The 27,271-nt window shown below is 37.5% G+C and overlaps 1 protein-coding gene across 9 annotated transcripts in view; it reads right to left on the reverse strand.

Moving 5' to 3' along the window:
• Window positions 1-27,271, reverse strand: part of LOC18422500 (callose synthase 7) — a 93,056-nt gene that overhangs the window by 17,400 nt on the left and 48,385 nt on the right. For 6 of the 9 annotated variants that reach the window (XR_016052452.1, XR_016052451.1, XM_088862492.1 and 3 more), the window contains 21 exons: window positions 24,159-24,490; window positions 24,011-24,063; window positions 23,818-23,878; window positions 6,496-6,577; window positions 6,364-6,413; window positions 6,182-6,268; window positions 5,538-5,642; window positions 5,293-5,387; window positions 5,121-5,202; window positions 4,850-5,013; window positions 4,550-4,673; window positions 4,315-4,436; window positions 4,137-4,224; window positions 3,693-3,844; window positions 2,441-2,550; window positions 2,245-2,358; window positions 2,074-2,142; window positions 1,691-1,883; window positions 1,482-1,593; window positions 491-613; window positions 159-274 (listed from right to left, as the gene is read on the reverse strand). Coding sequence is in view for 7 of the 9 variants with exons in the window: in XM_088862492.1 (XP_088718618.1) it covers window positions 159-274; window positions 491-613; window positions 1,482-1,593; window positions 1,691-1,883; window positions 2,074-2,142; window positions 2,245-2,358; window positions 2,441-2,550; window positions 3,693-3,844; window positions 4,137-4,224; window positions 4,315-4,436; window positions 4,550-4,673; window positions 4,850-5,013; window positions 5,121-5,202; window positions 5,293-5,387; window positions 5,538-5,642; window positions 6,182-6,268; window positions 6,364-6,413; window positions 6,496-6,577; window positions 23,818-23,878; window positions 24,011-24,063; window positions 24,159-24,490 (2,434 nt within the window). In the remaining 2 variants the exon portion in view is untranslated. Of the gene's footprint in view, window positions 1-158; window positions 275-490; window positions 614-1,481; window positions 1,594-1,690; window positions 1,884-2,073; window positions 2,143-2,244; window positions 2,359-2,440; window positions 2,551-3,692; window positions 3,845-4,136; window positions 4,225-4,314; window positions 4,437-4,549; window positions 4,674-4,849; window positions 5,014-5,120; window positions 5,203-5,292; window positions 5,388-5,537; window positions 5,643-6,181; window positions 6,269-6,363; window positions 6,414-6,495; window positions 6,578-23,817; window positions 23,879-24,010; window positions 24,064-24,158; window positions 24,491-24,947; window positions 25,017-27,271 lie in introns of those variants that run through there. The other 3 variants (XM_088862493.1, XM_088862495.1, XM_088862494.1) reach the window with 3 other exon arrangements.

Here is a 27,271-nt window from a genome sequence, read left to right on the forward strand (position 1 = left end):
AGGAACTATCATTAGAACTCAGCACATAGTCTCCTGTTTGTGCATGTAAACATTAAGCTATTGAAAGAGAATTCGGCAAAGAAGAAACATATAAAAGTTTTCACTAATTATCACTCATTGCTGACAATGAATATGATGATTAAATCATAACATTCCACCTTCCAGTAAAGATATGCTCCCTGAGCCCCAAGATTGTTGGAGGTTGGCGCCCACGGGTTCTCTGAAACTCCTCTAGCACATTTCTCATTTTAAAAGCTTCTTCCAAATAATTATCCTGTTAGAATGAAACATAAGGCAATGCACTTTCAAACAAAGTATACTATAAAAATTGATGTGCTGATTGTTCTTCCTCTCTTGTTCATACTTGCTCCTCTCTTGTTCATGTGTTACACCCATAGTGGAGCATCTCTTACTCTACGAGTTACTAATTTTCCCTCAGAAGGTTTTCCTACATTTATCATAAAAATAAAAGCTAATCACTAGAGCATACCTGATTCATGTCTATGGTCTGAAGTGCTTCTCCACGAGTGAATATTATGGCATGATTTTGGTTCTCTGGCTTCCCTTCACCAATAACTGTTGGAGGACCAGGTAGCTTGATACGATATATCTCCTACCAATATGAATTAAATAACTGAGAAAGGTGAGAGCATGCTATTTGTTCTACCAGTTTAAAATGTTCCTAGAAGCAAAGGATGTCATCTTCTCCACATTCTAGAAGCAAAGGATGCATCTTCAGTTCACATATATCACATTTGTGAGGGATAAAGATCATCATAAACATAAATAAACTTTGCCAGATTTCAGTCATATGCTTAGATCACTCATATTGATGGTACTTAGCAGTTATTTTTTTCGAGGAACAAATTGAATGACAATCATTCTTGAGGAATGGCAGAAAAAGATTAGTAAAGCATATACATGAAAAACAATAACATTGCCTTAAGGACACCATATGATGGCATTGCATATTTTTATTCTAAATGATTCATAATTACCTAAAATTGAGATCATGATCATCATCATAGCGTTTCACAACTACCTAAAATTGAGATAAATACCTAAATGTGTCTCCAGAGAGAATATTCTTAGCGTTTATTTTGTAAATGAATACCCACCAAGTTCGAGTAAAAACCAAGAACCTAAAATATCAGATTTTAAGGGTAATGTTTCTTTCTTCTTTTTTTTGTGGGGGGGCCAAGGGATTGGCGGTAGTTTTTTTAAGTGCAAGTTGGAATTTTACATTTTTACAAACCAACAAAATTGATGCCATAACAAAAGTCAAGCCATACATTATTAGACTTCATTTTATTTGCATTGAGTTTTGCTAGGTTTCATTTAAGAATCTCATCTATTTTCCACACACTTACGTTTAAAAAATTATGTGAAGTCGTCCATATTGCTCCGCATACATTGCATCAACTTTAAAAAAAAAAAAAACGTACTAACAAAATAACTCAAAAGATGCAATAGTGGTTTACCTCATCTAACTTCTCTCCTCCTTTAACAAGAACAGAATAATATATTTTGACTAATTCTTCATTCACTTTTTCTTCTCTCTCATCTATGTAAGCAACACGGAGTGATGGATATCTGACATTATTCACAGGGCAATAATATAGCCATCAATTGAAATAACAGTCGTGAAAGAAAAACAAGTGGAAAAATCATAATTATTTCACGAACTTACTTCAACATAAGATTTAATATGTTCAGGTAACAGTTACGGTCTCGACCCTCAGATTTCTTCTGTACACCGTACACTTGACAAGAAACAACATAAGTGAACTTTATATCAGCCACAGCCTGTGCTTTATCCACCAAAGCCTGCTGAGCATGATATTTCATGTCTAGCATGCCTGACCTATAGCTCCCTACAAGATCTGGCCAATAACAAGTAGTTAAAATTTTAATGACCGGCATTATGATGGACTATGTTTGAATGGATTATTCAGCTGCTAATTAACCACACCCTATTTGGCAAGAAGTAACAAAAAATATGCATCAATCATAACATAAGCAATTAATCTGGAAACCACTGAAAACTCAAATATAACAGTAAAAGGATTTTACCATGATCCTCTGCAGTATCAAGGAAGCATTGAAGTTCTAGTGCTTGCCTATAATACATCATCCCCCTCACTAGTGGAAGTGAGACATGAAAGAAAATTCAGTCAAATCATAAACGGGAAGAAATAACACATAACCTAGTTATATGAAGCAACAAGAAATAGTTACGCAGACCAGTTCTAGTAAGAGTCTGGCCACGATAAGAAACCCAATGAGAAACTTGCTCCATGTGACCACTAAGATCATCATCACTTGCTCCTATGCGTTCCAAGAAGTTTTTCCATTCGTCTATAATGTGAAAGTCAGAACTATTAGAAAAGATGCAATAACTGAACACTTCAGAAAAGATCAAGGTTATTGTGAAAGTTACCAGGGTATATTTTTTGCAGATAGAACAAAATGGATATTCCATCTTCGTTTTCTTTGTTAAGTTCATTCTCAGAATAGAGAACATCCTCCTTATAATATGGGGTCAAAACACTGAAAGGAAAAAGTATAGTATAAAGGAAAAGAAGTCAAAAGCAGCAACACATTGAGAACATGCATTCCCAAAGATGTGATGAAACTTCATATATAAAAAAATCAGTATATTCCATTTAAAACACAATCGTAGGTGAGTTTCATTCATGCACAAGTATGTGAGTATTCAAGCACAAGTAATACAAAGCAGAGACAAAATACATTGAACACAACAAATAGAAAACATTCATTGGGCAGTATTGTGGTGCAAGAACACAGTATGCATGACAGGAAACTGCAGTAGCTATAGCACCTCAAATAATTAAATATTGGAGCAGGCAGTACATGGGAGCTGATTGGCTCCAAGCAATGATAAGATTTTCTAGGGATCGTCTACACGAATTTTGTTCCACCATTTCGCTATATCAAGGGTCTTACCCTCAATCAAATCACAATTTGCACAATGTAAGAGACACATATACCAAAGAGAGTTGATTTGTTTCCCTTTTCTTCCTTACGATGTAAAATAAAATGCCGCCCTCAAACCCCAGACTTTCCTTAAAGGCGGAGTAAGGTGTGATTTTCCTTAAAATGCTCCCCTCACACACCTTATATTGTGATTTTAGTTTTGAGAAAACAGAGGAGCAAGTTGTTCATCCCCACTACAAGAGCAATTGCATACAAGTAAATCATATGAAGAAAAACATAAGAGGGATGATGTCAGAACAGACAGCTATTCAGTGGCTGAGATCACTTTTGACCACTCCATGTATCATCTTTTAGAAAGATAGGCTCTCCTTACTCCTTACACGAGAATCAGGCTTACCACTAATCAAAAGATTACTCTGCCCTAGCCACTGTGTTCACACATACAGGTCACGAACTTGTAAAGAGCAGGATGATAACATAAGAGATGGTCATGTATTGGGGAAAACATAGTCAAAATCTGAGCACAACAGAAATAGAACAAGAGTACTGCTTTAATCTAGTAGTAGGCTAGGAAACCTCAATTCCAACATTCTAAGGAGTACAAGTCTTTAACACTATAAAACGGATATCAAAACAATGACACTGCAATGTGTTCAAGAGAATGAAGTTCATATTCTAACTTCTAAGATGCCAAAGTATGCATGATAGCCAAGAGGGCAAGTTGGAAAGCTAACCTGAAAGACAACATATTACGAACTTGAGGTGCTTTTGGCATCTTCATAAATAAAGAATTAGCAAAAAATGTAATGCGACGGCGAGCATCCAAATTCATAGGAACATTTATTGCAGATTCCTTGACCGTCAGAAGCAAATGGAGCCTAAAAACCTGATACAAAAATAAAAAATAAGCCATCACAACATGAAGAAATAAATCAAGTTAAACCAGTAATTTAAAGCATGACTCAGGCTCAGACTTGCCCAAGTCACTCAGACCTGGCAGGGTGGTGACTCTAGTTCCAAAACCCTGAGACTCGCCCAAGTCTCACAGGATCATAAACACTTCTGGGTAATTTTCACAGAGACTCAACCGAGTTGAGCTGCTAACCCCAGGACCCAGGCGAGTCCCAACCCAAGTCCAAGTTGAAATCACTGAGTAAAAACCACTGGAAGACAAGAACCTTCTCCATCCAAACTCTGTCTTGTGTAAGGTGAAAGTTGATCATAGTGAACTTCTGTTTTGTGCTTGTTTCAACTCCTTCCATAACCCTAGAAAGTCAACCATGAAGAAGTCATTAAAAAAGGAGATTAAACTTCCAAATCAAATGTAAGAGTCGCAATGAAGTAAAGTGCCCCTACGCATGCTCCTTGGTCATTATGTCACGTGTAATTATCTCCATAATGTCTTGAATGAGATTAATGGTTTGCGCCTTGAATTTTTCAAAATCTTCAGATTCTCCTTTGTGCCATCGTTCACTTTTCTGCCAGAACAATCAGCCCATGCATCGTGAAATTGACCGTAAATATATGTGCACTCTTCCTCATTGGTCCTACGCTATCTACTAGCGAATTAAGAGAACATGAGATAAAGTACCAGATTGACTAGAAGCTTCTCCAACTTATTGCTAAGTTCAGGCAGTCCACTCATCTGAAAATCAATCAAAAAAGTACTATTCACAATACTAGTATCAACTGCCTCAGATATCCGCCTTATAACCCTGGGAAGTAGTCAGCAAAAGTAGGAGCTCCATGTGATTAGCATCATCATAAGTGTAAAATCTATGCAATCCCTAAAACACGACATCGTTGCAGCAGCAAGACATGCTTCCATAAGGCTTTGCGAGAAAACAAGAGATAGGTTTAACTAATATAGTCGAAATGTATTCTTCCTTACCTTCCATCTTCATCTTCAACTACAAGACGATACAGTATATCCTTCAATGTCTCGTAGCATTCTATCACAGCAGAATGCATGTAAGGATCAGAATCGAACTTTTTAAATAGCTCTGTGTCTTCCTTCCCACTAAAATCCTTGGCCATATCCAGTGCTATGGGTATCTGATATGAAATCAATAGAGACCCATATTTAAGAACAATTTAATGAAGTAACTGAATGTAAAGCCATGAAAAGGATAATATGCTCATGGTGTTGTAGAAAGCATCACCTTACTAGCTAGCAAGAAAGGAGGCCACTGGACAACAGGTATATCGCCTGAGGAATATGGTACAAGCAACAGATCCATCTCCCTGGGAAGGAGTAGTCACAAATTAATACAAAAATGAAATCCCACAATAACAACATGTATGAAATATCAACATCGTGGCTAACAACTGAACCTGTTGTTAATAAGATCCTCTTTGCGCAAACAAATGATAAATGCATTCCACACTTGAGAAAATTTTGCGACATTTTTACGATCCCCAGTTTCATCCTGCAGGAAATATTTAACATCAGAATTGGAAATTTGGGCCACAATTTTCACTAGCAAGACTCAAACCGCAGGAACTCATTAGTTGATAGAAAGCATACACATGCAATCCACACAAATACACAACCTTCTAATCAACAAAAGCAACATTACCAGGTCATGATGTCTCCTGTCCACTCTGGAATATGGTACAAGACAATTACTAAAATATAATGGCACAGATTCAAATCGCGACCTTAGCATCCCAAGGGTCCGTATCTGGAGGAGAGCAAGAAAAACAAAGTTGGACTGATTATACAAATGGAGGTCTGGATTCTTGTAATATTACTACATTACCAAATTATAATAACGACAAATAATAGTAGTAATAATAATACCAAATGATAAAATTACCAAACAACAACAACAACAAAATAATAATAATTTTAACAGTATCAGAAAAAAAATAATAATAATAATAATAATAATAACAATAATAATAATAATAATAACAATAATAATAATAATAACAACAACAATAGTTGTTGTTGTTGTAGTATTAGTACTAGTAGGAGTAATAGTAGCAATAATAAAAATAGTAAATGACTATTATTCATAAAAAATGAAGTTCTTCAGCAAATTTCTTCTGCAAAATGTCTCTAATCCAAAAGTAATACTTAGAATTAAAAATGGAGAGAGAGAGGAGGGAGAGAAAATTCGGCCCTCAGTGACCATCAATGGGCAAGAAAAGACATAGCAAATTTTGATAGTAATTTAGTCACTTATTACTCAGGTTTCAAGAAAAAACCAGTACTGACCTCTCCCAAGCGGCTAAAGGCTCCGACAACGCCTCCAACTAGAGTCGAGAAAATTGCATACCAGATCTGTACATCCATGAAGTATACCTGTGTGCACAAAGTGATATAGGTAAACAAATGAAATATATCATTAGGAGGATTACATGTATGGGCCATATAACATAATACTTGGATTTTCTTACCAGTACAATTGGAGCCCATATTGATATAACAACACCAATATTATACTTGACTGCACCATATTAAATATAAAATTAATATATCTTAATCACAAGGAGAACTACAAGAACAAGTCATAGATAATGAATTCATACCATTTGGAAAAAACTCATGCCATTCATAGTTGCCAATTGTCATGTCCATAATAATCTTTGTTGGACGAATCAGAGGTGATATCTGGTACCAAGAAACCATATTGCAGTTTATATCAGACATATAAATGATGCTCTTGAACATATGCTATTTTTACTCCAATGATGTTTGTCATGCTCATAACAATTTCTGCCACAAACTTGAGATGTTAAGCCATGATGAAATAACTAAAATATTTCACAAGTGACAGTTTCACAGAACAAGCAGTAACAACGATTTTCTTTATACCAGTATACTTTATGCATGAAACCTCTATGATGTGCTCGGCATACTTTCTGATAAATAAATTTGGACTGTTTATTACTTTCCACAAACTAATTCAATCCTTATGTGAATCATTCCAAAGGATTGTCGGTATAAAATGCTTCGGGCCACTGCTCTCTCCCTTTTAGGAAGAAGAACAATGAATGTCACATTGATTGCTATAAGTATTCTCTAGTTTAGGATGAAATCGACCATAGCTTTGGTGACGTCAGAACATTAAAATTCTAAGAACTGACACTGGCAGTAGATAACTTCAAAAACTTTTAAGTTTATTTTAAGCTATAATGGTATCACCCACCAACACGCGTTCACGGAGCCCATAAGAAAATGGCGTTGCAGAATGTTGGAATTAACAGTAATCCGTGCATTACTTCTATCATTCAGAATTCCTGGAGACTTGCAGGCAGCAATTGTTATATTTGTTGTTCATCTTATCAACAGATATCCAATTGGAGCTCTTGTCGATGTCTTTGCTGTTGGAAGTCTACGTATTTCGGAAACAGGCTATTCTATGCCGCATGTTTTTTAATGTACTTGCTTTGCCATAATGAGTAGTTTTCAAAAGAATAAACTCCGTACTAATTTTGTTATATGTGTTTTCATGGGTTTAAGGCTCTACTCAAAAGGGTCATCGTTGTTATGATTCCAAATCTTATAAATTGTATATTTCCAAGTTTCTCTCTTTGAACAGGTCCTCTACGACAATTATTTCCAGTCATTCACCTCTCTACTCAAATAACCTCATGACCCTAGTTATTCATCTAACTCCTCATTACATATATTAGGTCATACTTGTTGGGATCAGGAGAGGTAGGGTCGTGAAAGGCTAAAAGATCCCTATGATTAGGAGCGATTTCCACATAATGGATTTGCTAGGGATGAAGATCACTAAATATTAAGGATCTTGATCCCAACCTTTTGAGGATATTGATCCTGACCTTTTGGGATCTTGATTCCAACTTTTTGGGGATCTTGCTCCTAAGCTGGAAGAGTAGTCATTGACTATACATACTCTTTAAAATAGGGATCTCTTTGTTCATAGCCAGCATGGAATGTGATTGTATTAAAAGTATAGTTTCATTGCTAGCTACCTTGGAAATCATAATTTTGGTCATTATCATGGTCTTTAAGGTGGGGATCGAAATTCGTAATAGAGGGCTGAGATCCATTGAAGATCCCTAAGAGTGTTAGTTGACTGATCTTGAGATAGTGGATGTTCACATTCCAGCAAGAGTGTTGGTTGATTGATCTTGAGGTTGGGTAGTCTATGGCCCAAGGTCCATGTCCAAAACCTAGACCTTTGGGCAAAGGCACTACCATTGAGGGTTTTAGTGGGTCATCCTTTGTTAAGGTCAGAGAGATGCTCAGGAATGATGACAAGAACCAACAAGATGTAGGGATTCATGTTTGCGGCTGTGGGCCTATAAGAGTAAGGGCCAAATCCTCAACAACCACCACATAATATGTACAAAGGATAGTTGCATTTTGGGAAGCAGCCCTATAGAGAGGAAACCGTGTACATGTATATAAGAGTGTCCCCCTTGCACTACCGTTATAAGTACGTGTGGCATCCTTATCGATATGACTTGCTCTTAAGGGGGACGTGAAATTGTAATCCACACACTAATGATTTGACCTTCTCTAAGGGGGGAACCCATAATCCCCTAAAAGGGTACTCCTGCTATTTTGAAACTTGTGAGGGGCTTTGTGGGACCCACATGGGGAGCCAAGGACCCAGCCTCACACATTGAGGGACCCGCATGGGGGTAGATGTGGGCCCTCCTAGGCCCACATGTCCAACCCATTGAAGAGGGACACCCCATGTCTCATTTTGTTTTGTTAAGGGTTATATTCTTAAAAAACTATTTAATAAAGGATTTAGTTGGTTACAAGATAATCAATAAGAATTAGACCTGACTTTGAATTTTTAATGAAATTAGAAGCATTTCTATGAGAAAAGTCCTAACTATGTGAGACAATGGAAGATATAATTCTAGTCCAAGAAGAAGTGGATGTGAGTCAAGGATCTAAAGAATAACGATTCTAGGATTCCGCTTAGATCATGATGGCTGATCTAAAGAACTGATGGCTCAAATTTACTACTCTCAACTCATAGATTACCTAGAAAGTTGGGGTTTGTGGCATTTAAAGGCCATGAGAGGAGAATGTAAAAATAATAAATTATAGTAGATTGTGCAGTTCAATGGGTGTACGATGTGTGATTGTGAAGAGTTTGGCGATCTATGGCCAGGGTTATGTTTAAAGCCCCTTCCCTTGGGCAGAGGCACTACTATTGAGGGTTTATAGAGGTCATCCCATCTTGAGGCTGAAAAGATGCCCAGGGTCGTTGTTTGTAGTGTGCGGACGTAGGCTTGTGCGAGCGAGGAACAAATCCACAACAAAACTCCCACGGAATGCACATATGACAACCACATTTTTTTGGGTAGCAACCCTATAGAGGGATAGTGTCCATGTGCATAGAGAGCCCCTTACTCTATGGTGACGTATGCATCAGACATGCTCTTAAAGGGGAAACCTATAATCCACATACTAAGACTATGGTTCTACTACTTATTACCAAGCATAGAAGGGCCAATCATAAGCCCGTGTACATGACTGTAGGACACGGGTCCCATTGGGTTAGATTGAGAAGGTAGTCGAGGAACATGGATCCTGGCATGGGAGTGGAGTGCACTGTCAATCACTTAATTCTGACCTATATGGCACCAATCCACTTGTAAAGGTGTTTTTCTGTGATATTATATTTTTAGAACACCAGAAGTATTGTTTTCAACTAATTTTGTTTCTGGGATGTTTGGATACTTCCATAATTTTAAAATGATTTTTAGATGGCATAAAAAACCCCAAAAGGGTATTCTTTTAATTTTGTACAAGGGGTTGTTTTCAAAATATTTTTTTTAATTAGGCGGGACCCAAGTGGGGATGACTAAAGACCCCGCCCCCACACGTGTGGGGCCCACACAGTGTGGGACATGGAGCCCACATGGGCCACACACCATAGTGGAATGCACAAGGTTTCCCATCAAATTGGGAAACATGTGTGGTGTTATTTGTTTTACAAAAAATATATGAAGGTTGAAAGATTATCCATAGATAATTTTGAGAAAATTATTTCATTGATTTTTTTGTTTTGTTGTCTAGATATTTTAAACAAATTTTTTTATTTTGAATTCCCAATTTTCCCTTTGTGAGAGAAAAGGAAATCTCGATAACCCTAAGAGATTAGTTTTAACTGGTCAAAAGTCCAAATAGTTTAGGTCAAATCCCAAGGGATAAGGTTCCTAAATATCTTCCCTAAATCATGATGATTGATTTTAAAGATGGATAGCTCAGATGTTTTCTCTATCTCACCTCACAAATTACCTAAATGTTTTGGGTAATGCTGAATTCTAATATGATTTGGAACACCCTAGGGCCCCTACGGCCTATAACACCCCTCGCCCCAGTTCTCTACACATGAGATCTCTCTCTCCTTCTCTCTCTTGTCTATGTGCCTCTCTCTCTCTCTCTCTCTCTCTCTCTCTCTCTCTCTCTCTCTCTCTCTCTCTCTCTCTCTCTATCTATCTACAGCCTCTCCTCACTTTAAAATGTGGCATGCCAACCCCCATAAGGATTTGGGTTAGCATGCATCTCTAAAGAGAGAAAAGAAGGCACGCCCAACCCTAGTTTTAGGCTAGGACATGCCACTTGTGGCATGCCTCCAGGTTTAAAAGGGTTTTTAGAAACCCTAATTATGACCCATGCTCTCAGCCCCCTAGATTTCAGATAAGGGTGTTCCAGAGTGCTTCCCGATTCTAGATCGGAGGATTCAACAGGATCTAGAATCAAGTGCGTCCTTGGTCACATGCTCGGGTGTGGGGGGTCCCACATCCTAAAGGGGAAACCCTAGGCAACAAGTTTAGTAAATTTTCCCATTTTTACTTTATCTTAGTTGTTGCTCTTGGTTCATATTTTCGTTTCCTAAATTGTTAGAAAGAATTTTTTATTTAAATTAAGTATTTGGGCAATAAAATTTAAAAGATCCAAGATTGTAGCAAGTTTATTTATATGGTATTTGTGGCAATTGCAAGTAGAAATTCCAGCAATTACTAAAGAAAAAGAAGAAAATTTTAAAATTTATACTTTAGAATTATAGATAGCCACTGCTTTCATTGGCATCAGAGCCAATCTTCTTACTGTCATACTTTACGGTTTTTTTTTTTTATTTCTTGAGTTAATAACATCGCAGCCAAAGCTTTTATGGTTGAATTTGAAGACTGAGAGGTAGATGAGAAAAACTATGTAAGTTGGAAGAGAAAGATAGAATATGTCCTCTTTGAAGAAGGACTTGAGAAAAATAGGCTGTCTTTTTGGACAAAGACCTAGTCAAATGCTCACAGAGAACCCCCTACTTGTCCCAAGAGACAATGATTATGAATGGAAAATAATAAGAGATGTTTATGCTCAGTGGGAAAGCAAGAATACTCTAACTAAGCATTTCCTTTTGATGGATAGGGACTCTCACACTGTCGAGTATGAGAGAGACTCTACAGATTGCAAAGGAGATTCATGAGAAGCTCGAGAAGGACCACTTTTTCCCTCACAAGAAAGACACTTGCAATGAAGCAACAGATACTTGCAATGAAGCAACACTACAATCAGAAAATGAAAGGCAGAAAATTGACCAAGCACATCCAACAATTTAGAGCACTACTTCTAGAACTCGAGGCAGTGCAAATAAAGCCGGATGAGAATATGCAAGTACGCCACTTGCTCAACACTTTGGCAACTTCATGGAAAGCTTTTACATCAGCCCTTACTTTGCAGGAGAGCACGCCGAAGCTAGATGAGATCATCACCAAGCTCAAAGTAGAAGAAAACAGAAGAGTGGCACGTGATGGTTCAGGTACCAGAGATTCCATGAATCTATTAAGTCTCAAACCCAACTCTAGCTCATTTAAGAAGAAGAAGGGCAATGATAAGAATAAGAATAATAAGATGAAAATCAAAAAGAGGAAACTGGACCTAAACAAAAGGACTTAAAGAATACCATGCATTATACTTAAGATAAGTATGGGCACTTAGCTAAATATTATGAGGCACCAAAGAATGTGAATCCAGGGGGTGATAGGGAGCATGCTTGTGTGGCCGTTGAGAACATGCTAGCTGATCCAAAGAAGGATCTTGGTATTTTGACTCGGGGTCCACCACCCACATGTCCAATACCAGGGACAGTTTCAAAAATTTTAAGCCTGCTACCCTAGGGAACCAGCATACCTTTATGGGTGGAAATCCTAAGACAAAAATACTCAATATCGGTGATATGTCCTTCAGTTGGAAAAAGGAAAGAGCATGGTTCTAAAGCAAACTCTTTATGCTCCAGATATGAGAAGCTTCGCTTTCAGTCTCAAGGTTGGTTACGGCTGGATATTCCACCATTTTCACCAGTAATAATGCGGAAGACAATCTAGACAAAGAATTAGTTATGAATGATCTTATAAATGGCACATCTATTTGTTACATCTCATCTTATGATAATGTTGATAATACATTTATATGGCACATGACATTGGGGCACATAAATTATAAGCGAATGGAGATATTAAAGAAACGACTTCTAAATGACCTTAAAGGAGATTTATCCAAAGTGTGTGAATCATGCATTCAAGGAAAATTATTCAAGAAATCCTTTACAAAAGCTCAAAGAGCTACTGGCATTTTAGATGCTATTCTTATTGATATTTGTGGACCTATGAATGTGGCCACTAAGGGCTGCAAGAGATACTTTATCACTTTTATGAATGACCACTCTTGCTTTCCCATGTGAGCCTAATAAGTGAAAAAGCAGAAGCCCTAAATTGTTTCATAGAGTAAAAAGCCAAGGTAGAAAACCAAACAAGCCAGAAAATTAAGGTCCTAATAACTGATAGGGGTGGTGAATATTCCTCACACCTATTTAAGGAGCTTTGTACTGAGCACGGTATTCTACATCTATATACTATGTCATTTGCTACTCAACAAAATGGGATAGCTAAGAGATGGACTAGGATCCTGGTGGAAATGGTAAGGAGTATGATACAACATATTAAACTTTCTCTAGATTTCAGGGGAGAGGTAGTTCTAACAGCGAATTATATTTTTTTAACAAGACCCCCACAAAAGCAGGACCACAAACTCCTCATGATATTTTCACTGGTCATGATCCATCCCTTGTCCACCTAAATGTGTGGGATGCTCAGCCCATGTCCTGATACCTCACCAAAATAGGACAAAGTTAGAACCCCAAACCGTTAAGTCCATCTTCAGAGGATACCCACATCTTAGTAAGGGATAGCAGTTCTACAACCCAGGAAAAGAAGTTGTCCCAGAGAGTAGGAATACCCATTTCCATGAGAATGAGTTCCTTAAGAGATGTGCCACCCTTAAGCAAGTAGACTTTTATGGAATAATGAGTGACACGGGGGTGGCCAAGAATCCCAAACCACCCCGTCCTAGGAGAAGTAACCGCATTAGGAGAAGATCAGAATTCTTCACATTACTAAGAAAACATTATGAGCAATTGAATAAGAATCCTTGTATGAACCTTGTTCCTATCAAGAAGCTATAACCTGTCCAGAAAAGAAGCAATGGGTAGAGACCATAATTAATGAACTTAATTCGATTGAGAGAGAGTGATTGTAGGCCAAGTAGGAGATGTTGCGCTTTCTGGCCTTTAAAAGCCTAAAGATCTTGTAAATATGATACTTTATAGTGGACTATGCACTTCAGTGGGAGTATATATGTTGACTGACTAAGGGTTGGGCGGTTTACGGCTCTAGTCATGTCTGAAACCCTTACTCTTGGGCATGTAGCCCTACCGAAAAGTGGGTCATCCATTGTTGAGGTCAGTGAGATGTCCAGGGATGATGTTTGTAGGTCAGGAGAACTGTGTGTTCTTCAAACATCTCTCTCCTCTCCTTATCTTTCCCCCTCCAGACGACACTCTCTCTATCTCTCTCTAGCCTTTTCTCCCTTGAGATAGGTGACACCCCACCTAGTAAGGCAAGGCCATAAGAGATGGCATGCCACCCAGGCTAACCAAAGAGACAAGACCAGCCCAATTTTCAGTGGTGGTTTCAATTTTTATCATCATCATCATCCAAGCCTTATTCTAATGATTTGGGGTCAGCTTCATGAATCATGTTCCTCCTTTCCTTTTTATTAAAGGCAATACTTTCAGTAAGACCAAACGTTACTAAATCTTTCTCCCTACTTCTATCAATGTCCTTTTGGGACGTCCAGATGCCCTTTTAAAACCTTCCACTTGAACCAAATTGCATCTCCTGATCGGAGTTGTATTCAATCTACGCTGCACACAACTAACCCACCTAAGTTCCCAAATCTTATTGCCTATTGAAGTCACACCTAAGTTCCCTCGTATATATTCATTCCAAATTCCATTATTTCTTGTCTTGCTACTCATCCATCTCAACATCATCATCGTAGCTAAGCTCATCCTATGGATGTGTTGTTTCTTGACCCCCCAAACATTCCGTGGCATAAAGAATGGTTGTCTTACAACCATCCTATAAAACTTCCCCTTCAGTCTCAATGGTGTGTGGTGATCACATCAAATTCCGGATGCACATCTCCACTTTGCCCACCCAACTCTAATTCTTTGTGCGACATCGTCCTCAATCTCTCCATTCTCCTGAATTATCGACCCTAGATATCATAAACAATCTCTTTTAGATATTTCTTGACCATTAATTTTAACCGCTTCCATGTTTCTATTCCTATTGTTACTAAACTTTCTTTTCATTATATTTTATCTTCGCCCAACTAATTTTAAACCTTTAGATTCTAAAACACCCGTCCAACATTCTTTGTATGGACGCCACCTCTAGTCCCATCAATCAAAACTATGTCATCTGCAAACAACATACACCATGGTACCTCACCATATAGGTACCTGGTTAACTCGTCCCTAATGGAAACAAAGAGATATGGGCAAAGTGCTAACCCTTAAATATAGGTCCATCGTCACTGAGAACTCACTTATGTCTCCACTAGTTTCCACACAAAATTTAGCACTCCCTTGTACATCATAGCCTCTGGTGACTCCTTTCTTTCCCAACATCCACCAAATTAAATGGAGGTATTTTCCCTTCATAAGTAGGAAAACGGCTTCGATAGTTAACCTCCCTTATATAAGACCGAACTGATTTTTTGATAGACTCATTTTATGCCTTAGTAGTTGGTCAACCACTCTCTCCCACAGCTTCAAAGTGTGGCTCAAAAATTTAATCCCTCAATAATTCGCACAATTATGTATCTCTCCTTTGTTCTTGTAAGAAAGTACTACAATACTTGTTCTCCATTTGCCTGGCATTTTCTTTGTTATCAACACTTTGAGGAACAGCTTGGTAAGCCAACATATGCTAATCTCCCCCATACACTTCCAAACCTCTATCGAGAACCATCTGGTCCTAAAGCCTTTCTTATCTTTATCTTTCACAAAGATTCTTTCAATTCAAAGATTCTAAACTTGTAAATGTAACTATGACATCCGCCCTCACTTATGTCGAGGGTCCCTCCTAACGTTGTGTTCTCATAGTGTTCATTGGTTTTAGGATTTAAAAGAAACCCCAGTTTGTTTATGCTCTCAACCCCTGTTTCCAAAGAGGGTATTCCATGGGTGCATCCTAGATTTGGAGGACTCAAGCAGGGCCAAGGATCAGTGCCATTAGTCTGATAATCAGGTATGAATTGTGTTAAGTCCAACCAATGTTCGAAATTTCGCCTGCCCGACCGCCTAAGCAGAAATTTTTTAAAAACTTCTAGGTGCTTGCTAGGCAGGGTCATTATGCGGCTTGTGTCTGGGCACCCGCCTAGGCAGGCAAGGCATCGCCTAAGAGCTATATATTGGGTGCCCACTTAGGCACCGCCTCATGACAGGTTGAAAAAGGCGAAAAATGGGTCTCCTTGAGGGATAAAAAAAATCACTTTTCCCCCAAAAAGGCAAGGAAAAGGGTTTTCGGGGGGTATTATAAAACCCCAAAACAAAAATCATGGCTTTTAGGGTGAGAAAAAATCCCCAAAAACCACTCCTTTGAGATTTATTGAAAGATCAAGAATTTTTTTATTTTTTCGATTTCTTCTCAAAACAAAGGCAATAGTTTGTGGGTGGATTTGGAGCTTCTAGTAGTTGATTTTGAGGACTTTAGCGACCCAATAGACGAGGTTTACACCGACATTGATTTGATTTTTCTATTTTAAAGTATTAGCATATTTGAAAGAGGCTTTTCATTCGGTTTTGCAACAATATATTATGTTGTGAATAATGTGATTTTTCTTTTACTTTTTTTTTTTTAATGATTTATTTACATGTTTATAGTTAAAGATTGATTTTTTTTGGATTAATTGAATTTTTCTCATTTGGACAATGAAATTGAGCATATATCGTAGTCTTTTATGAATAATTAATTCATTTTTCCATACAATGTGTTATGTTTTGATATTTTATTATTTTTTTACTTTATTTGATGAATAATTGATTATGTGATATCTTAATGATTTAAGCCTTATGTAAAAGTGAAACTAAGATCTTATATACTCATTTAAGTCTTATTGTAATTTGTAAAGTAATAGTAAACGACTTAATTCTTTAATCTTATATATTTTACAGGTTCGTTGATTAGGTAATTGATTCTAATTCACATAGATTGATACTCGATCAATTGTTATTCATTAAAGATAATGACTTCTAGTGCATCAAGTAGGCCAACTGATCCAGGTTGGAAGTATCGAACTTGTCCATATCCCCTTGACAAGAATAGGGATCAAACAAGCTTAGAGACCCATTTTAAGAAGGAAGTTCGAGGACCGAAGAAGACTTATATAATGAGGTTGGTTCTTCTAATAGGCCATGAACAAGAGGGCCTATGGATGCTTTCTTCCCCTGCCTTGATCCTAAATTACTACCGTAAGAGAGGGGTCAAACAAGCTTAGAGACCCATTCTAACAAGGAAGATAGAGAAAAGGTCCTCCAATATGTGGGGAGGTGGATGTTCCAAGCAGGCATTTCTTTTAATGCCACTAACTTGAGTGGCTTCCAGACTATGTTGGAAGCAGTGGGCCAGTTTGGGCCAGGGTTGAGGCTCCAATTGCTTACGAGCTTAAAGGGCCAATACTCAAGAAAGAAGTGGAGCTAACGCATAACTATTTGAAACCCACACTGCGCGTGGAATGTATATGGTTGCACAGTAAGGACCGATGGATGGAGTGATAAGAGGCATGGAAGCATCATGAATTTCACGATGAATTGTCCATTAGGGACAATGTTCAAGAGTTCTATTGATACTTCAAATAAGTCCCATGATGCAGAGTTCATTTTTAAGTTGGTTGACAGGTGCATAGAAGAGATAGGAGAGGATAAAGTGGTCCAAGTTGTGATCAATATGTATTCAGCTAATATGGTGGCTACCAAGTTATTGATGGATAAGAAGCCGTGTATTTTTTGGTCCCCTTGTGCAGCATAGCATAGACCTCATGCTTGAGGCCATTGGTAAGACGAAGACGTTCATGACAACCATCGAAAAGGAAAGTCATAGTTCATTTATATAGTCACTTTCAGGTATACATTTTAGTACTATACTAATTTCTTTAGTAATTTGTTAATTGTTACTTATTTTGAGTATTTTTAATGCATTCATTTATTGAGGATTCGAGGGTAATTTACTTAACTTAGGGATTTTTCTGTTGGTCAAGTCCTAGCCATGATGAGGAAGTTTACTGAGAACAGAGACTTAGTCAGACTTCGGGTGACCAGATTTCTCACCTCGTACTTGTCCTTTCAATCTTTATTTCAGCTGAAGGAAAAATTGAGGTCCATGTTTGTATCTGAGGATTGGACCAAGTCCAAGTGGTCCAATAAAGCTGATGGAAAAGATGTTATGGACATTATCATGGACTCAAGATTATGGAACATAGTCTAGTATGCTCTGTCTTTCACCCTTTAGTAAAGGTTCTCAAGATGGTTGATGCTGAAAGAAATATGTTATGGGGCATATCTATAAAGCCATGGAGATGCAAAGGACGAAATCAACAGACCTTTGGGGGATGAAAAGAGGTATGAGGAGTTTTTGAAGATTATTGAAGACAAATGGAACTACCAGCTTGAGAGGCCCCTACACTTAGTGGGATACTACCTTAACCCTACTCTCTTTTGCACCGATGTTGAGGTACATAGTAGGCCTGAGTTCATAGAAGCTTTCAACCGGTGCAATATGAAGCTCGACCCCGATCCTAAAGTGCAGGATAAGGCAATGATGGAGTTAGATTGTATAGGCTCACTACTAGATTTCTAGGTAAGAGGTGGCAATCAGGCAAAGGTCCAAGATCCCACCTGGTAAGTTTAGAACTTCCTCAATTTGATTTTATAATTTGAGTATTTAATTTCAACTACCCAGATGGCCAGATACCTAATTTACTAAATTACTACATTTATAATTTTACATTTACATGAAATAGGTGCATGGTGGATGGGACATGGTGGAAGCACCCCTCATTTGAGGCAGATGACCATGAAAATACTAAATCTGAATTGCAGCTCTTCTAGATGGGAACGCAACTTCAGCACCTTTGAAAGGGTAATATTAATTATTACGTTAAAGTCATATATACTAGGTAGACTAGTTAGTACTTAGGTAAGTTTTTTTTTATTAGGTGCATACGAAAAAGAGGAACAGACTAGAGCAAAAATGACTGAACGACCTAATCTTTGTTCAGTATAATCAGAAGTTGCAGGAGCGCGGAGGCTATAGAAGCTTTTGATATAGACTTCTAGCTTGTGTATCGTTTCTAGTCTAGACTTCTAGTTTCTGACAATGACATTTGGGATTTCAACCATTTTAATGTCTTACAAGTTACAATCTGTTTGAAACTTGTCTCCGTAAATCTGTTATGTGATTGTGCTACTACGTTTTCATCTATTTCACTAGGGGTTTGGGGCTCTAAAATTTCCCTAAAAACTCCCTCAGGCTTAAAACCATGCCCTAAGAATTCCCTTTTTTTTCTTGATGGGGGGGGGGGAGGGGTGTTTCAAATTTGGTGAGGGCACCCTATCTCTGGGCGAACACCTAAGCTTCCAAGCACCCAAAACGCCTAAAGCACCGAATCCACATTTTTGAACATTGAGTCCTATTGGGTGACCTGGGCAAACTCTATATAAGCCTTCTCAACTTTATTTCTTATTTATTTTCTGCTTTAATTCTCAATTTATTGTTCTTGATTAGCATTCCTATTTGAATTCTACTTGTACTTGAATTCAATATACGAATGAAGTTTTTTCTTTAAAGTAGAAGGAGTTAAGATCCATAGGTTGTATTTAGGTTTTATTTTTTCCTTCCGCTGTAAATTTTGGCATTGTAAGTAGATTTTCTCAGTTTTCATTAAAAGAAAAAAGAGAAAAAAAATATGAATTTACACCCCGAGAATCCTTCATAGCCACTACTTTTAGTAACAAAGCTCCACCAAATGCTACAAGTTATGCAAGTTCCAGTGAGTCTCAGTAGATGATAACGACCAGACCGCAGAATAGCAACATTAGGCATCCTTTTATTCTCCTTTCATCTCAGTTTGGTGGAATTTTTGTACCATCTCTACAACATAGTTTTGGAACTACCAGTGTATCAAGAAGCGCTAAGCGGGTCCTAGGCGGCCTAGGGGGTCCAAGCTGCCCAGCGTCTAGGCGGCCGCCAAGAACCTGAGCGGCTGCCCAGTTGAAAAAAATATACCATTATACGAAATTACCAATATTAAATATTCCAAATCCAAGTTAAAAAAAAAAAAAAAAAAGAAAGATAGACGTTGAGAAGAGAATTTTGATAATCTATATTGTTAAAATAATGAACTATAAAACCATACAAGTATAGGATATAAAAGTCAACATTCAAAACAACAGAAATATACAAAAATTTAAAAAATATACAGTCGAACAAAAGTCAACACTCATGACTCAACACAACAGTCAACACTCAACGCTCAGCACCAAGATGCAAGAGTCTTCAGTCGTCATCAGCATTCATCATCATCATCACAAGAGATATCAATAGGGCAAGCCTCGTCATATGCATCAGAGTCGAGGCCATCATCATCAGAGTCATCTCCCTCTTCAATATAACGCTTGTCCTCCTTTATTTCTTCTGAATCTACCTCTTCCTCCTCTTCTTCTACCTTCTTCTTACTAGTATGCGCAGTCTATGCAGATGAGGCCCTAGGAGTCTTGGCCGCTCTACCCTATTCTTTCTGCTTCTCTAAACTCAAATATTGTATAATTTCCTCCTTGGTAGCCTCAAGAACATTTTTACACGAGGCAACATCCCACTTAATACCGGTAAGGTATTTTTTAAACCGGCAAATGCCCCCATTAGTATCATTTCCACAATAATTACATTTAATACGATTTTTATCACTTGGATTCGGGTTATAACCATACTTCCAACCAGGATCACCACTCCGACTATAACCTGGAGAAGATACTTCAGTAGAACAATGCTTATTTTCATCCTTTCCTGATTCTTCTAAATTCAAAAGATGTCTAATCTCATCCCGAACTACATCAGGAACCTTTGTACAAGAAGCAACATTACCTCCAACACCAGCAAGGTGTTTTTTAATCAGCTAATACCCCCATTGGTATCTTTTTCACAAAAATTACACTTTATACAATTTTTAACATTTGGTTTTGGGTTGTACCCATACTTCCAACCCGGATCACTTCTTCTAAAAGTAGTAAAAATAGATCTATGATAAGGATTTTGTTTTTGGTTTTGTTTTACAGAACTTATATATTGCTTAATCTCCTCTTTGATAGATTCAGGAACAGTTTTACAAGGGGCAACATCCCCCATATTACCGGTAAGATGTTTCTTAAACAGATCTATGCCTCCTTTTGTATATTTTTCACAAAAATTGCATCTAACGCAATTTTTGTTATTTGGATTCGGGTTGTATCCATATTTTCAACCCGGATCTCCACTCTGACTATCTCCTGATGAAGACATCTCAAAATAAAAAAGCAATCTAAAAAATAAAGCTTTGCACTTACTTTGGTTACTGACACTCCAAACTTTGAGAAACACTTCAATCCAATGAAATGTAGTTTTTTGGAGGTTTTTTTCTCTCTAAAAGGGGTTATTGTGAGTTTAGGTTTCAAATGAACGTAAAACCCATCATTCTAAACTTTTATATCTTGAAAAAAACAGAAAACAAAATAAAAAATTTACTTTTCAACCTCTGGACGGGGCGCAGGCCCTGAGTGGCCGCCCAAGGCTGGGCGCTGGGTGGCCTCCTAAGCGGCCGCCCAAGGACCACCGCCTAGTTTGGCCGTCTAGGCCCGGGCGATGCGCCCAGACCTTCTGGACTACCTGGGCGCTGGGCAGTCCGTGTTTTTGAACAATGGGAACTACTTTTAGCAAGAAAGCTCCACCAATCAGCCAAAGAGCTACAAGTCATGCAAGCTCCAGTGAGTCTCAGTAGTTGATAACGACCAAACTACTGAATAGTAACATTAGGCATCTATTTGTACTCCTTTCATCTCATTTTGGTGGAATTTGTGTACCATCTCTTCAACATAGTTTTGGAACTCTATTTTCCAATTATTTGACTATGTTGAGAACTCTTATGCGTTTATGATCCACCCACATATAGTTAAGTGATGAAACACGCTTATCAAAAATCTACAATCCATAAAGAAATAGAAGCTCTTGAACAAAATGGCACTGCGGATCTAGTTCCACTCCATGCTAGAGATGTTCTCATTGGGTGCAAATGGATCTACAAGGTGAACACCATGTGTGATAATACTATTAGTAGTTATAAGGCCATAAATATGGGTATGAGGTATGAACAGACACTATAGTGTCAATTATGAAACATTTGCCCCTATTGCCCAGTTCAAAACAGTTTGTGGACTCTTATCTGTTCCTGTAGAGCGTCATTGGATAATTCAGATGGATATTAAGGCATTTCTTAATGGTCTTCTACAAGAGGATATTGGTATGAGCTCTCCACCTAATGGCTCTTTTGATCTCTATCAAGCCTAACATCTGGAAAAAGCTCATCACAGTCTTAAATAAACTCCTTGAGCATGGTTTCAGAGTTTTCAAGACTCTGTACATCAAATGCTTAAAACAACATACCTTCATTTTTCTTGAATCATATATCAATCTAAAATTTGAATGGCAATTATTCTAGCTAAATCCTTCAAAATTAAATTGAAGTGAAGGCATAGATTCAAAAAGCGGACCGCCCAACGCCTAGGCGATCCAGAAGGCCTGAGCACATCACCCGGGCCTAAGCAACCAATCTAGGCGGTCGATCCTTGGGCGACCGCCTATGCGGGCGCCCAGCCCTGGGAGACCGACCAGCCCTGGGCAACCGCCCAAGGGCGAAAGAACTATTTGGTGAGGGCATTTTTTGTCTTTTGTTTTTTTGTTTTTAAGGGCCAAAAATTAGGGTTTTAGGTTCATTTGAAACCTAAACCTTGTTGGAGCCAAATTTGGAGAGAGAAAGCCCCCAAAAAACTAGATTGTGCTGAATTTTTTAGGATCGAAGGGTTACTCAAAGTTAGCCAAAATTGATCAAAACATCACCCATTGGTATTATATTTACTTTTTGATGTTTTGCAAAGTTATTAGGGGGTGTTTTAGAAGATTTTAAGTATTTAAAAGCATCTTTGAGGTGGAAGTTTGAAGATTGAGCAATCAAACTCAAAGTAAGTGATTTTTTTTATTGCTTTAGTAATTTACATTATTTTTTAGATGTCTTCTTCAGGATCTAATATGAGTGGTGATCCTGGTTGGAAATATGGCTATAACCCAAATCTTAATGATAAAAATTGCATAAGATGCAAGTTTTGTGAAAAGACATAAAAGGGGGCATAAACCGGTTCAAGAAACATATTGCCGGTATCAGGGGGATGTTGCCCCATGTAAAAAGACTCCTGGTGCTGTTAAAGGGGAAATAAATAATTTTTTGAACATGATGAAAATGAAAAAAGATGAGAGAATTGCCGCTATAGCAGCTATTAGGTCCGATGTTTTTTACCTCGGCCTGACCCTGAAGTTGCAGGAGAGAACAAAAGAGCAAACCACCATTGAAAATAGAATCAAGAAGAAAGAGAGAGATAGAGCTGTATATTATCTTGCTACATGGTTTTATGAGGCGGGCATTCCTTTCAATATCGCTAGCTTAAGCAGCTTCTATGCTGCGATAGAGGCAGTTGGCCAATTTGGCCCTGGGATGAAACCTCCAACCCCATATGAGCAAAGCCTTTTTTAAAAAAGGCAGTGAGTGCCACCGAGGAAGCAGTAGAACTTAAGAAGGATGCATGGGCTCTGCATGTAAAGGTATATCGCTTGATTGCCTTTTTCTTAATCCATCAGTTAATGAGCGTCTATCTTGCAGTTGCTTTGCTACAGAATTTCTCGTCCTATAACATAATATAAGAGAACGAAAAAATATGCGAGCATGAAGAAAGATACACAATGTTACAGTAGAATAAGAAGACGTGAATACAATACAAACATATGCAAAATCACATCATTTTGACAATATCTATCAGACTTCTATGGACAGAAGCATCTAGAAACGAGACAAATCCATAATGTATGAATGTTTCGGTGTCTAACACTACCATTTTAGAAGACTGTCGATATCCTTGACCAAAGCTAGCATGCAAAATTCCTACATGTTTTCATATCCAATTTCCATGAGCAAGATCACCACCACAGTGCAAGGCTCTTAATGATAAAAGCTGCTCAATTATAATGATCATCTACTTTCAACTACATAAGCATTTTTATTATATTACAAGAAAAGAACACGAATGCCGTCGAATTTTAAACTAAAAGCTTTAACAGCTTCAACAAGCTGACTACAGAAATGTAATAGTCAGCCCCAGCTCCACACCATGCCTTATTATCCCATCACAACTTTTATAAGTAAATAAAAATCACCTCAACATAATAACTGAAAGCAAGCTTGCTGATAAGGAGGAGTATCCAGAACAAAGTATATCTGTGTAAGAGAAACAACAAAAGAAAAGGAACAAAGTATATCTAAGTAAGAGAGGAAAAAAAAAAAGGATCAACAATACATAATATGATTCAAGAAAGACATGTCTCACAAGAGTCACAACAGTGTACTTACTTAAGAAGGGTAAATATGCCTTCATGCATGCCTCTTCCCACATAAAGCTTTGGCTGGAAAACAAATTGAGGGATTAATGACATAACCAATACTCAAGAAAGACATATACAGAGAGATTAAAAAATAAAAAAGGAATCCAAAAACAAACCTGTGCCCACCACATCAAGAAAATGATAATGCGCCAATTGGAATGTTCCATGGCCCTCCTTATAGGTGGAAACATAAACAATATGACAGCCAATATATTCGGTATCATATATAGAACAACTGCTACAACGTAAAAAGAAGGGCTCCGCCAATTTCCAGACAAATTGCTAAAGAATTTAACCAGCCCTGTCGGGTATTTCCAAGAACTCGCATACCCAATTGGAAGAATAATAACCCATGCAGCTGCCACAACAAGCTTCAGAATATATCTAAGTATTTGGGAATATGCCATGCTTCCCCAAGCTTTCCAACTGAGAATGATATCTAACGTTGCTGTAAGATTACAAATAAACTAATCAAATTTACATGAAGTAAAAGTCAAACAACTCAGTATGTATCTGCTATAAGATTACAAATAAACAAACAACTTAGTTCCAACTGAGAATGATATCTAACGTTGCTGTAAGATTACAAATAAACTAATCAAAATTACATGAAGTAAAAGACAAACAACTCAGTATGTATCTGCTATCAAATTGAAACACAGAATGGCAAGCAAAATAACATAGGATACGACAAGATTTTTACAAAGATGAATCAATGTAAAAACAAAAAAACAAAATTTGATGACCAATGGCATATGCAAAATAATCACTTCCAATGTTGTGAAGATATATTCATTAAGAAAAATTTCATGAACAAGAAAATGCACAAAGAAAAAAAATACTCAAGGCCAATACATCTGCACTACAGCATCACAAAACTGAAGTTCATATTGGTAGAAATTTACATGGTAGAGGTATTGTCGGATGCAAAAAATTGGCTCATGTTTAATCACAAGAAGAAGCCTAATAAGGTGATCAGTAAAGTTTCTATTCAGCATTAAATTTCTCCCATAAGAAAATATTAATGGGCTTTTGCAAGACTTGGTGGCCAGCAAGTGCATCTGCCTATTGTCTGATGCACAAAATTGACTCATGTTTAATCAAAAGAACAAGCCTAATAAGGTGATCAGTAAAGTTTCTATTCAGCATTAAATTTCTCCAATAAGAAAATGTTAATGGGATTTTGTAGGACTTGGTTATATATAATAACATTATTGTATTTCAGTCAAGGATGGGATGGCTGCCAGCTTCCAATGGTTAACCGATGCAATGAACCTTCTAGATCATTTCAACATCTTCTAGAACCTTCTAATATTTTCTAGAGCATTCTAAGAACATATTTGAGTCTTTTGGAATATGATAGAATCTCGAATAAAATGAAGTCTTCTAGAAAATAGTAGAATATTCTAGAATGGTGTATAACATTTAAGGACACACTAAGAAATATTCGGCCATCCTAAAACATACTAAAGAACTCTACGATTTTAAGTGGAATTCCAGAATGATTTAAGTAGAATCTTCCAGGAGGAACTCTCCAGAAAGTGGAACATTCTAATAGATAAGTTCTTGTTTTGAGGGTTCATATCTAATTCCCCCTCCAAATGGCGTCTTGTTGAAGAGGGAGGTCAAATCTTCAGTTGTCTCATTTTTTTTTAATTGAAGTATTAGTTCAATAAAGTTGCTTCTTGTCTTTTTGAAACTTCTTTGGAATGCTTCCATAATCCATACTTCAGTGTGGGGCGGTATCACTAACCTCAGACTTGATGCAATGTCATAAGTGAGCTGAGAGGGTGTAGATGAATCATGCATCCTGAGTTACGCATAGACAATATCTACTTTTATTATATAACAAAGGTCAGATAAGTTAATAGTGTATAATGAATTCAGTTGAATAATGAGATACTATGGACCATAAGATGCCCAAATTACAAATGAAGCAGTTAGAAAACACTGTAGCCCAAACAGTTCCCTTCTACAATATGAGGATAACAGTTAAAAGACAACCTATAAAATAGCCCCATTTGGAAGCTTTTATGCAACTAGCAAGACTCCAAATTGGTGAGACTATTTATGACCCCATGTGCAAGATATGAAACATATATTTTTAGGAATCACATGTAACAGAAGAAGAATTCATGAGGTCAAAAAATATAGGATTCTAATGCAGAATACCATTTAGTAATGAAGGAGAGGAAAGGGAGACCTAAGTTAAAAGCGTTTAAGTGTGAACTCATTTCACCAAAACCCATCTACCGGTCTCAAGGTAAGCATAGGCTTGAGTACCAGATAAGGAAAGAAAAGATACATAACCCTTTTGTTTGCTAACTTTGAGGTAATTAAAAAAGTGGTCTACCAATGAAGATAGACATGGAAAGTTTAAGAGAAATCATAGTTATCTAAAGCAGGAGTCAAAAAAGCAAATGTAGGGATTGAGATCCCTGACTTTTAGGGATGGAGTTCCATATCTGCAAAGGGGCGGATCCCCTACTAAATGGGAACACATTCCACCGTGTTAGAATCGAAGTTTCAAAAGTTCAAGTATCCACTATGTCGTAATCTAGGAGTGAGTTCCATTTGACAGTATTTTTAACTTTTTCTAAATTCACAAACTTAAGTGTCAATGTAAGCAAAAAACATGTCATTGATTTTTGTTATCAATGGAGTAAGACTTCACAAATGAGTTGTCATACTTGAAAACAAATGTGTGTCAAGCGATTTAGTTAACTGGCAATCAAGCAATAGAAGCCCTTCGGAAGGTGGACAAGAACGAACTACCTCCAAGAAAGTTAAGGTATTATTCGTGACCTCATTCCTCAATAGAACCACAATGCGACTATCCTTTATATCTCATCCCAGCTTCTTTCCTCTCTCCCCTAGTCCCCTCTTATTTCCTTTCTTTAAAAGTAGACACAAGTCACAATGAACAATGTATGTGAAGTTATGAATTGTAAAATAAATAGGAAATCATGACATTTCCATTGAAAATCGCACCCAAAGCATAGGATACTCAATTCTATGCTACTATAATTGCGGTTATGCTTACTCATGAAACGATGGTTTTTGGAATAGGGATCTGAGTATCGAGATCTCTAATTTACCGAAATGAGATCCTTAAATAAAGGAATCGCCCAGAATCAAGAACCTGTGTTTCAGAGTGCCGAAACAAGATCCAGGAGCAGAAGCGACCCCTCCTTAGAAGATCCCGGAAACTATGAGAGAGATTACTCAT

The sequence above is a fragment of the Amborella trichopoda genome, chromosome 3, assembly GCF_054954075.1.
Source record: "Amborella trichopoda isolate Santa Cruz 75 chromosome 3, AtrichopodaSantaCruz75HAP2 v2.0, whole genome shotgun sequence".
In the NCBI taxonomy this organism is placed as follows: Eukaryota; Viridiplantae; Streptophyta; class Magnoliopsida; order Amborellales; family Amborellaceae; genus Amborella; species Amborella trichopoda.